Genomic DNA, 11,293 nt, shown 5'->3' on the forward strand with positions numbered 1-11,293 from the left:
AATATGAGGAAATGGTTTTTGAAGTGTTATCCTTTTAGTACAAGGTCCTATAAACCTTGCACAAAGTCTTCCTTCAAGTCCTCACCACTTGTTGAAGGTGTAAATAAATAGGTAGGTATCCGTCTTATGTATTTTCCATAGCATGAAGATAGCAGGCATTAAGAAATTACTAATATTTCTGAAAATCTAGCTGCATTTCCCCTACACCTCCACTCTCGTATTAAGGTAGTATTAAACCCTTAGCATTTTTAGCTTAACACATCGAGCACAAAAAGGTAAAAAAAGAGAAAAATTCCGCAGTAAATTCCTACCCAGCACTTGCAGTTCACAACTTTCAGTGCTGTTTCCCTGAACTTCGGTTTTGTTTTTACAGAAAAGGGTTAACCGTGTCAGTCTCTAACTGGCGAGGGGGGGTCCCTTATCAACCTAGGCTATGGGTCTGTGTGTTTCTATTGCTAGACACAGTGTATTCCCTGCATGCAAGGCAGGCTCCATAGGATGCTGCAAAAGAAAAGGAGCCAAACTAAAAAAGGAAACCAGGGGCAGGGGGTCATAGTATCAGTCTAAACTGGAAAATGTACAAGGATTACCTCTTCTCGTGGGCTTGAACGCATAGAGGCTGCATATATGCGGCCCTAGGTAAACACCGAACTGTACCAATCACAGCAGTCACATGACCCGAATGCCCGCCTCCACCTCCCGGCATCAAGAAGTTCCTAAAGAGCCGGGAGGATGCGGCAGTAAAAGATAAGAAGCTGTATTCTCAGTAAGTGTCTAAACCACAGGCCGGGCCCTGCAAAAAGGTATTTTATAATAGAAAATTAAATTTAAGTATCCAATTGTGTAATGGGAATGGGAGAGGTTGAAAATTCTAGAAAGCCGCTGAAGAGGATGCACCTTAAAATTTTGTGTAAATGTCTTGTTGAATGGGAAGCTCTTCAGACTAAAATAAATTGCTCATCTGGACTGGAAAGACAACAACATGTGCAAAAAGTTACCGCAGTCTGCAGCTCAGTCTCCACTCTCTGGCGCCTCTTCATCTCCACATCCACTTGGTTTCGGGCATGTTTCAGCTTCACCTGCAGCGCTGAGCGTTCGATCTCACATCGGAGCAACAATTCCTGCTTCTCCCTCAGCTCCTTCTCCGCCTGCTGCCATTTCCTCCTCGATGCTTCAAAGCTCTGAGCAACCTGGATGAAGTCTTAAAATAAGCAAAAAGAAAATTGTAAATGATAATTACTTGGAAAATTCAGCATCCAATAGATGGTAAATACATGAGGGTGGCCAGATCTGCCGTTTACATATGTATGTTGTATCCGAGGCTTTTTTTCAGCGGGAACGAAGTTCTCGCACCCCCAGCACTAAATGTATGCATTGGCAAGGGGTAGTGGTGTGTGCTGAAGGGTCCAATGATGCCAGCAGCTGGGGGATCTATTGCTGCTGGAGGGGGATGGGTCTTATGTTGCTGGTGGCTCAATTTTTGCTGTTGGGGTCTATTGTGAGTCTGTATTTTGTTGCAAGGAGTCAATTGTTGGGGGTGTCTATTATTGGCGGGCGGGGGGGGTGTCGGGCTATTGTTGCTGGCTGCATGGAATCTATTTTACGGCTTTTCTTATAACCAAATTCTATACAAATTACTTAGCACTACAAAATGATACTTGGTTCTGTTTTGTCTAAAAGAGGTGGAACTGGGAGGTGGGTATTGGGTGGAAATCAGGGCTTTATTGCTTTTCACAGTTCTGTCCAGATCTACATCCAGAATTGCAAGGCTGCTTAAAAGAACTCAGGAACACAAGGATAACGAAGTGGGCAAACCAAGCCCAGGCTCTACATTACAGTTTATGCTGTATTGCTTGATCTATAGGTAGGTCAGACTATCCGAACAGAACTGCTAATCACTTGGCACTTAAAACACTTCCCATGTCCGCATTTCATCTGTCTATATAGTTACTTCCCTTTTAAACGGTCTACTTTCTTTATAAGTTAGCCATGTAGGACTGAATGTAGGGCCACCATCTTCTGCACAACCCTATGGCTCGGAGGAAGAAAACTTCCAGACAGTATGGAAAATAAAGGAAATGTGACTGTTTTAAAAGGTGGTTGCCCTTTTAAAAATGGAAAAGAAAATCCTTCCTTTGGGCCCCAAGGTTGACCTAAAGGGGAGTATCTTCCCACTATTCACAACAAGCCATTGGGAGTCTCCTTGAGAACTCTATTTGGCCAATATATTCCGGATCTACTTTATATTATTCAGTGTGTACTGTGCTTTACAAAGTAAAGTATACAACAGAATACGAGAGGGTTCAGGAGGGGCTGAATGGCAACTTTCGGCCCAGGGGGCAAGTACAGTCCAAAGGTCCATGGTGCAGCGACTCGGCCCCCCTCCCACTCTCCCTCTTCCTGGCCTCCTTCTGACCCCCATTCCAGGCTGAACTTCTGCTCCAGGTACTCTCTACCCACCGTCCGAATCCGGGTTTCCAGCCTGGCCAGCAGGGGGTGGTTGGGGGGGGGGGGGGGAAGAGCTGGGACAGCTCGGTTGGGGCTGGCCGGGGGAGAGTATCCAGTGGGGCATAGAACTGGCTTCTGCTCAGACACAGTTTACACCATCCATGCTGGTGGTGGTGGTGGGGGGGGGGGGGGGTGGGTGTGCTCTGTCCTTTTCTTCATCCTGCACAGTAGGTCATCTGCAGGGACTTTTTACTTCACTTCACCAGGGATCCTTTAGGCATGTCTTTGGCAGAAGCGGTGCAGCCTTTTTACAGGGCATCAGCGCAGCCCAAGGGGCAATTGCCCCCCTGCCCCAGTCCTCCCCTGGGGTTCAGAGGATCCTGCATTGATGGAGAGAGAGTAGAAGTATAGTTTATTGGGCAGAGTCAGGTGTGGGCATCCTTGAAAATATAAGTTTGGAGGAATCGCCAAGATCAGCGGTCTCCAAACTGCGGCCCGCATGCCAGATGTGGCCCTGTGGCTTGCCTTTATCAGGCCCTTTGGGTACTATTCCTCCCACTGACACCAACAGGGCAACATTCCTCCCACTGACACCAATGATGGAGATCATGCTTCCCTTTTATACTAATTCTGCCTACTGCCCACAGGCAGTATGTAATTATCTTAGCCCCGCTGACCACAAAGTATGGGATATTTTATTTTCCCACTGGCCACAATCCAGCCCAGCTCCACAGAAGACTGTTTTTTTGATAGAAGGTTTGGAGACCCCCTGCCCTAGATAGAGGAGTAAGCGATAACTGGACAGATTGGGATAGGGAGTTCCAGAAGAAGAAGAAGAAGGAGTAGGCTCTGTAGATGTCCTGGAGGGGAGCATGGGTGGAGGCAATGTGAGGAGCTAAAGAGGGGGAGGCTTTGGGAGTCTCTGTAACTTGTAGGATATGAAAAAATAATATGATATAGAAAATTTACCATCCTCCACAGCCACGTTAAATTCGATGAGCTTCAGTAAGCGGTCGATGTAAGACTGAAGGGCTTTCTTCCGTGACTCCCCCATCCTGTTCCACAAATAAAATATAATATTAAAGAATACACTACAGTCACACAGTTATTGCACCAATTTCTGCCCCACAATCTGCAGAACAAACTACAGAACCAATGTAGCCCATTGCAGAGGACCAACAGTAGAGCATAACAATGAGCCTAAAGAAGTGCACATCATGTGTGTGATCTTTTGCCAAAAACAATGAAATCGCTACAAATCCTTACCAGCCCCATACAGCCTACCTGACAGCTAATAATTATAAATAATTATTAGCTGACACAAACCGAACAGAGAAACTGTGTGAATTAGCCCTTTTGAATTGTTCTTTACATTAAAAAAAAAAAAAGAAAAAAATTTTTTTTTTTTTTTTTTTTTTAAATGTTAAAATGTTTACAATTATTTTATTTTACATCCTCTTTTTAATTATTTGTCACAATGTTTAATTATTTTAAGGGGAGGGTCAAAAGCAGGCATAACAGGGAGGGTGATCGGTGTTGAAGAAGCAATTACAAGAATGATGCCCTGTGTCTGTGTCTCTCCCTGCAGCACAGTGGCGGCTGGTGCTCAAAATTTTTTTTTGGGGGGGATGGGGGGGTGCAAACAGAAAAAATCTAATAGGCATTGCTTTGTGGCAAAAAACACGGCAAAAAATTGCGTGACTTTGAGGTTACTACAGCGCCCCCATTCAATGCAGAGTTACTACAGCGTGCCCCCATTCAATGCAGAGTTACTACAGCGTGCCCCCATTCAATGCAGAGTTACTACAGCGTGCCCCCCATCAATTCAGTGACCAGTGTGCCCCCCATCAATGCAGTGACCAGCGTGCCCCCCATCAATGCAGTGACCAGCATGCCCCCATCAAGCCAGATTCTTTCAAATCAGAGATGGATGTGTGACGGTTAGAATAAGATCAGTGATCGGAGATCGCTCTGTGTATCAGATCAGTGTATGGACAATGTAGGTGTGAGTGGCAGCACTTCCACGGTCTCCATAGCAACCCCAGTACACACGCCTGTGAGTGCAGGGAGCACCTACATTGTCCATAAACTGATCTAATACACAGAGCGATCTCCGATCACTGATCTTATTCTAACCGTCGCATCACACATCCCATCTCGGATTTGAAAGAATCTGGCAGATCTCCCACAGGTATGACACTAGATTGCAGTACACCGGCGGCAGAGGAGACACACATGAGTAGCGGCTTCTTCACTTACCTGCTCCTGGCTGAGACATCTCGTGGCTGCTCCTCCTCGCTGAGTCTGATGGCGGGAGGGAACCGGAAAGGTGAGTGAGTCAGAGTAACTGACTCACGCACCGCCCCACGACGACGTCAGACGGAAGTCCTGAATGATTGGTCCAGGCTGGAGTCTGGACCAATCACAGGACTAGGAGTGTAGAAGTGGGGAGTGTCGGGGCGCATTGCTCTGCGCCCTGATGACACCCAGAACGGCTGGCAATCAGCCCCTCTACCTGACAGCACGTGGGATGCCAAACCCCCCCCCCCCATAGACTTCAATAGGTCCGGCGCCCCTAGTGGGCTTTAAAAGGTAATTTTTTTTCCCTTTAAGATGCTGGGAAAAAAAGTTAGTAAGCACTCCTAGGGACACATTGACCCCTTTGATCATCCCTGATGTTAACCCCTTCTCTGCCAGTGTCATTAGTGCAGTGAAATCACAGAAAAACCTTAAAGCGGTAGCTGCATTAAATTGGATGCTGTCAGTCAGTGTTTGACAATTTTCCATTTTGCTCCTTTGACAAAGTTGATTGAAAAACCCACTTTTGTTAAAATCACGTGGAGCCACCAAATACTTGAATTTTGATCCAAACAAATTTTATTCAAGATGTTTTTAGTTGGCATTACAATCGCGTAACAAACAGGTACAGCTGTCAAAGTACAAAGCATGTGGAGAAGACAAAAACCAATATCCATAATCAGTGACTTGACTAATCAATACAGAGACTTGGGAGGTCTATAAACAAGATTCGAAAATGTGAAGCTCATACTAGCGTTACATAGAAAAAAACTGAGATCACATTTCCTGACAGTGACATGCGTAACAGACAAAACATTTGTAGAGGTTTGAAATACAATGTATAGATAATAATTGGGGCGGAGAAGTAGTGCAGGGGGATGAGTGGGTAGAACAGCAGAGTCTCGTTCCTGGCCGAGGAGGGGTAAATCTGTAATGGTGGCGATATCGATATTGCGGTAAATTTTTACAAAGTCACACTAAGGCCAAAGGAATCCCTCTAGTTGAGAGATCTATTCCGGGAATTGGACTTGGTCATCCAAAAAAGGGAAGGATATGAGGAAAATAGGGAAAAAAAACAAAACAGGGGGGGGGGGGGGGGGTCGCTGTAACCATAAGGAGTGTTGTAAGGCGGGGTGGGGGAACGGGTGACATTGGATCCCTGGTGGGGCTCCCCCCTTTTGTGTTCACCCAGCTTCTTGAATTTTGATGGAGTATGCAGGAGTCAGCCGAAATGCGAGCCATGTATGCCAGTTTTAAGCCGCTCTAGGAAAGATTGTGCAGTGCCATTTTTAAAGTAGAACTCCAAACTCCAGCTCCAGAACCACTTACCAAAACCCCAGCTGCCCAAGCTGATTTCTGCTTCTTCTTAAACAAAAAAACCCACATGCATTTGTCTGTGCACTCTTTAGGCTTCACCGGTGATACCATAATTTCTTACTCTGTCACTGATGGTGGTGGTGGGGGCAGTCTGATTTTTAAAAAAACTACTCTAAACTCCTGCCCCACTTTCCTAACCTCGACACCCCATGCCCCCCACCCCCAATAAATGAAAGAAATCCCAAAATGTATACCATTGTCCATGCACTCTATAAGATAGTACAGTGACATCATAGGCATTTCCTCTTTGTTCTTGGTGGTAGTGGTGGGGGCAGTCTGATTTTTAAAGAACTACTCTAAACTCCTGCCCCACTTTCCATGCCTCGACACTCCCATGCCCCCCACCCCCAATAAATGAAAGATATCCCAAAATGTATACCATTGCCCATGCACTCTATAAGATAGTACAGTGACATCATAGGTATTTCCTCTTTGTTCTTGGTGGTAGTGGTGGGGGCAGTCTGATTTTTAAAGAACTACTCTAAACTCCTGCCCCACTTTCCATGCCTCGACACTCCCATGCCCCCCACCCCCAATAAATGAAAGATATCCCAAAATGTATACCATTGCCCATGCACTCTATAAGATAGTACAGTGACATCATAGGTATTTCCTCTTTGTTCTTGGTGGTAGTGGTGGGGGCAGGGCTTCATCCTGGACCTGTAAGAGCCACTCAAGTCCATAAGTACTGTGGGCCTAGGCTGCATAAGGATGCACCCCCCCCCCCCCAGTTCTTGCAAAAAGCAGCCTGGGTTTGCAAGAAATGGGTTGAATGACACAAGCCCTCATTCCCGTAACACAGAAGAAAGAAGGTCTAGTGGTGGAGAAGTTGTTCCAGAATAAATGGTTAATATTACAGCTAAAACGGAAAAAAAAAGTCCCCTTAATATAAAATCAAACAAAACCAGTAGTTTCACATTCCCACGTTTATTGAACATATTCCCAGAATCCTTTGCTGGGAAATCCAGAGGCCTGACAGCGGGAGCTGTCTGAGTACGTTCAATGAAATAGACCTGACTACTTTTAGCGTGGTGCTTTCGCAGGCAGACCTCAATCAAGAGCTGTGTTGGGAGACCTGAATGTACAATGATCATTAACTAGGACTGCAGGAATCAGCCTGCCTATAGGGAGCCGTACTATTCTTGGCATGTTGGAAGGGGGTTAATGCACATCGGCAGGAGGGGAGAGGAGCCGTACATGGCACCAGCACAGCTCCGAGTCACGCCGGGAACTCCGATCTGTATCCACAGCATATGAAAACACTGCAACATTATCAAATGGAATATTTAGTGAGATGCTTTTAAAAACCAACACCGTCACAAAACAATCTAAAAAGTAGAAATAGAAAAACTGGGGATTTATACATTTCTATAGAAACTCTTGTGAGCGGAATTTCATTTAAGCTTACATTTTTGCCATTGTGTAATGCTGATGTAGTGAGGTTTATCCTTTATCTCTTATTTTATTCCAAACATTATTGTGGTACTCCAGGCCATCATTAGTGTTGTATATATAGTATCTCACAAATGTGTGTACCCCCCCCCACATTTTTGTAAATATTTCATTATATATTTTCATGTGACAACACAGAAGAAATGACACTTTGCTACAATGTAAAGTAGTGAGTGTACAGCTTGTATAACAGTGTAAATTTGCTGTGCCCAACTCAACACACAGCCATTAATGTCTAAACCGCTGGCAACAAAAGTGAGTACACCCCTAAGTAACAATGTCCAAATTGGGCCCAATTAGCTGTTTTCCCTCCCCGGTGTCATGTGACTCGTTAGGGTTACAAGGTCTCAGATGTGAATGGGGAGCAGGTGTGTTAAATTTGGTGTTATCACTCTCACTCTCTCATACTGGTCACTGGAAGTTCAACATGGCACCTCAAGGCAAAGAACTCTCTGAGGATCTAAAAAAAAAAAAAAAAAAAGAAGAATTGTTGCTCTACATAAAGATGGCCTAGGCTATAAGAAGATTACCAAGACCCTGAAACTGAGCTGCAGCACTGAGGCCAAGTCCATACAGCGGTTTACCAGGACAGGTTCCACTCAGAACAGGCCTCCCCATGGTCGAACAAAGAAGTTGAGTGCACATGCTCAGAGTCAAATCCAGAGGTTGTCTTTGGAAAATAGACGTATGAGTGCTGCCAGCATTGCTGCAGAGGTTGAAGGGGGGGGGGGGGTCAGCCTGTCAGTGCTCAGACCATACGCCACACACTGCATCAAATTGGTCTGCATGGCTGTTGTCCCAGAGGGAAATTTCTTCTAAAGATGATGAACAAGAAAGCCCGCAAACAGTTTGCTGAAGACAAGCAGACCAAGGACATGGATTACTGGAACCATGTCCTATGGTCTGATGAGACCAAGATAAACTTATTTGGTTCAGATGGTGTCAAGGGTGTGTGGCAGCAAGCAGGTGAGGAGCAGGGCCATCTTACTGAATGTGCACGCTGGGCAGTTGCCCATGGCCCCCACTTGGCCGGGGGGCCTCACCTGCCAAGCGACCCAGCCTAGCATTAGTTCTGATTCCCATGTGCATCCCACTGCCGAACTTAGATGGCAAGCGCATATCGGCCCTGTGCTGCTGTCAAGCCACTTGGGCCGTGGAGGGGGAGCCCACAACTGCAGGAATGCCTGTTGGCCTCCATGGGAACAGGCACACACAGGACAGTAGAGTCTGACTCCAGTCTATGTGAGTGTTCACCGGACCCAGCTGCCGAACTTGGAAGCTGTCATTTGCCTTGCACTGCTGTACCAATAAATCTAGCCTTATCGATAATTTGCATTTTTATTCTCGTAGGTGATTGCGTAGGCGGGGCCCCAGTAAACTGCATTGCCCAGGGGGCCTATAATGCTTTTAAGATGGCACTGATGAGGAGTACAAAGACAAGTGTGTCTTGCCTACAGTCAAGCATGGCAGTGGGAGTGTCATGGTCTGGGGCTGCATGAGTGCTGCCGGCACTGGGAGCTACAGTTCATTGAGGGAACCATGAATGCCAACATGTACTGTGACATACTGAAGCAGAGCATGATCCCCTCCCTTCGGAGACTGGGCCGCAGGGCAGTATTCCAACATGATAACGACCCCAAACACACCTCCAAGATGACCACTGCCTTGCTAATGAAGCTGATGGTAAAGATGATGGACTGCCATGTCTCCAGACCTAAACCCTATTGAGCATCTGTGGGGCATCCTCAAACAATGACAGACAATGGCATAATGTGCTAGTATGCATCGTGTACTAGCACATTATGTAATACTTACCTTAGAACGAAGCCCCCACACAGTCGCCCGGACACTGCTAAGGGAGCGGTCATGTTCCCTTGGCGTCTCTTCCGGGTTCGGTGGCTTCGGCGCTGTGAGTCGCCGGAGCCAGGATGAGGTCACTCTGCGTGCATATGCACGGGAGTTCACTTTCTGGCAAGGAGCTCTGAAGGTCCGCTGGACCTTCAAAGCGCATGCCCTGCTGGTGTCAGCGGCTGCACGCAGGGTGAACAGCTTCTAAACTGTGCAGGTTTAGGAGATATTAATTTTACCTACAGGCAGTTGCGGCTGTTGCATTGGGGGCGCAGGGGCGCCGCCACCCCTATCCATGCGTCCGGCCCCCTAATCTACATGCAGGGTGCTGGACGCATGGAGTTCAATGGGGCTTTTTTAGCATGTGATTAGAGCCAAAGGCTCTAATAGGCTAAAAAAAAAAAAAGTGGGCTTGGGGCTCAGTGGTGGGTATGGTGTGCGCGACCACCCCCCCCCCCCCAGCCCTTGGAGCACCAGCCGCCACTGCCTACAGGTAAGCCTTATTATAGTATACATAGCCTTATTAGAGTATACTACCGCTTTAAGCCAAATGCAGTACAGAGGATGTTTTTCCAATCCTTTTAAAGTGCAAGACGACAATGACTTTCCTAAGCATTGTCTCTGTGAATAACGAACACTGACTGAGGGAACATGAAAGAAACAGGCAGGGTCTAGCTAAGGCTGACCTAACTAGCGTTAAGCAGGAGGGCAGGACAGAGAGCGATACCAATTTGTAATGGCCCAAAGCAGCCACTAGATGTCAGAATACTACGATACAATACCCTGATGCAGTTTAATACAACACAGAAAAAAAAAAAAATACATAAAAAAAAAAAAAAAAAAAAAATCAGAACAGCTCAGATTCAAAGTCGATTTTATTTTCCCATTGGTTCAACCTCAAAAATGGCCTAGCTCCCTTATCTCTAGGAGACAGGTACACTTCATTTGCGGATGGTGTCTGCAGGCAAGAGGAGTGACAGAACAGTGGCGCTCCTCCGATTTTATGTTACAGAAACCCTCCACTATTTCCATGCAAAGTTCATCTTTGCGTGTCACCTGCTTCCAGCGCCCTCCATTTCCTTCCAGCAGCCCAACAGACTTTCCCTTTCCACACCGATTAAAAAATAACCACCATTGTAAATTCTGCCATAACTGCCTGATAAGTCTTTCCATGTCGCAGGGCATGTGAGCGGCGGCGGCACGCGCCACAACGCTTATTGACCGTCCTTCCTCGTAAAAGGCAGAACTGATGCGCATTCCACGCCGTGATTTAATATTAAATTCCAGAAGAGATTCCGGAGACGGAATTTGTACAGCGAGTGGAAGGGATCCTGGAGGATGAAGAACAGACGACGACCTATAAATATAAAACAAGGCAGCCTTAACTCCAGCAGGCTGACAATGGGTTATTCGAATATTAAGTACGCACGCCGGGTAAATGTGAATGCAAATGCTTTAAAAGCCATTGAGAGAATGCAGACTATTTGTAGAGCGGCTGTAATTTTCGTTCTGTTATTTATCCTGCGTGGTCTTCTGCCCTGACAGAGAAACTCATCTCATTTTCGGTATTGGAATTTCCAGGAGGAACATGAAAATGGCTGCTAGGGTGTTCGCTGGTACAAGCCCTGCCCTCTCACTCAGGACAAGGTGAGCTATAAAAGGGTAAGTTCCCCTTTTTATGAAAAGGAGAACTAATTTCATATATCCTGGCCACCTCCTGAAGTTCTAAATCAGGGGTCTTCAAACTATGGCCCTTCAGTTGTTCAGGAACTACAATTCCCATCATGTATAGTCATGTCAGAGTTTTAAAATGCCTCATGGGATGTGTAGTTCTGCAACAGATGGAGGGCCGTAGTTTGAGGATCCCTAT

The 11,293-nt window shown here is 46.3% G+C and overlaps 1 protein-coding gene across 1 annotated transcript in view; it reads right to left on the minus strand.

The window, feature by feature from the left end:
- Positions 1 to 9,443, minus strand: part of LOC309558747 (rac GTPase-activating protein 1-like) — a gene marked incomplete at both ends in the record, with an annotated part of 142,255 nt that extends 132,812 nt beyond the window's left edge. The window contains 3 exons of the mRNA XM_082261794.1: positions 999 to 1,201; positions 3,418 to 3,503; positions 9,391 to 9,443. Of these exons, the coding sequence (XP_082117920.1) occupies positions 999 to 1,201; positions 3,418 to 3,503; positions 9,391 to 9,443 (342 nt within the window). The remainder of the gene's footprint in view (positions 1 to 998; positions 1,202 to 3,417; positions 3,504 to 9,390) is intronic.
- Between the last annotated feature and the right edge of the window lie 1,850 nt (positions 9,444 to 11,293).

The sequence above is a fragment of the Pelophylax lessonae genome (genome assembly GCF_965119305.1).
Source record: "Pelophylax lessonae genome assembly, chromosome: 6".
In the NCBI taxonomy this organism is placed as follows: domain Eukaryota; kingdom Metazoa; phylum Chordata; class Amphibia; order Anura; family Ranidae; genus Pelophylax; species Pelophylax lessonae.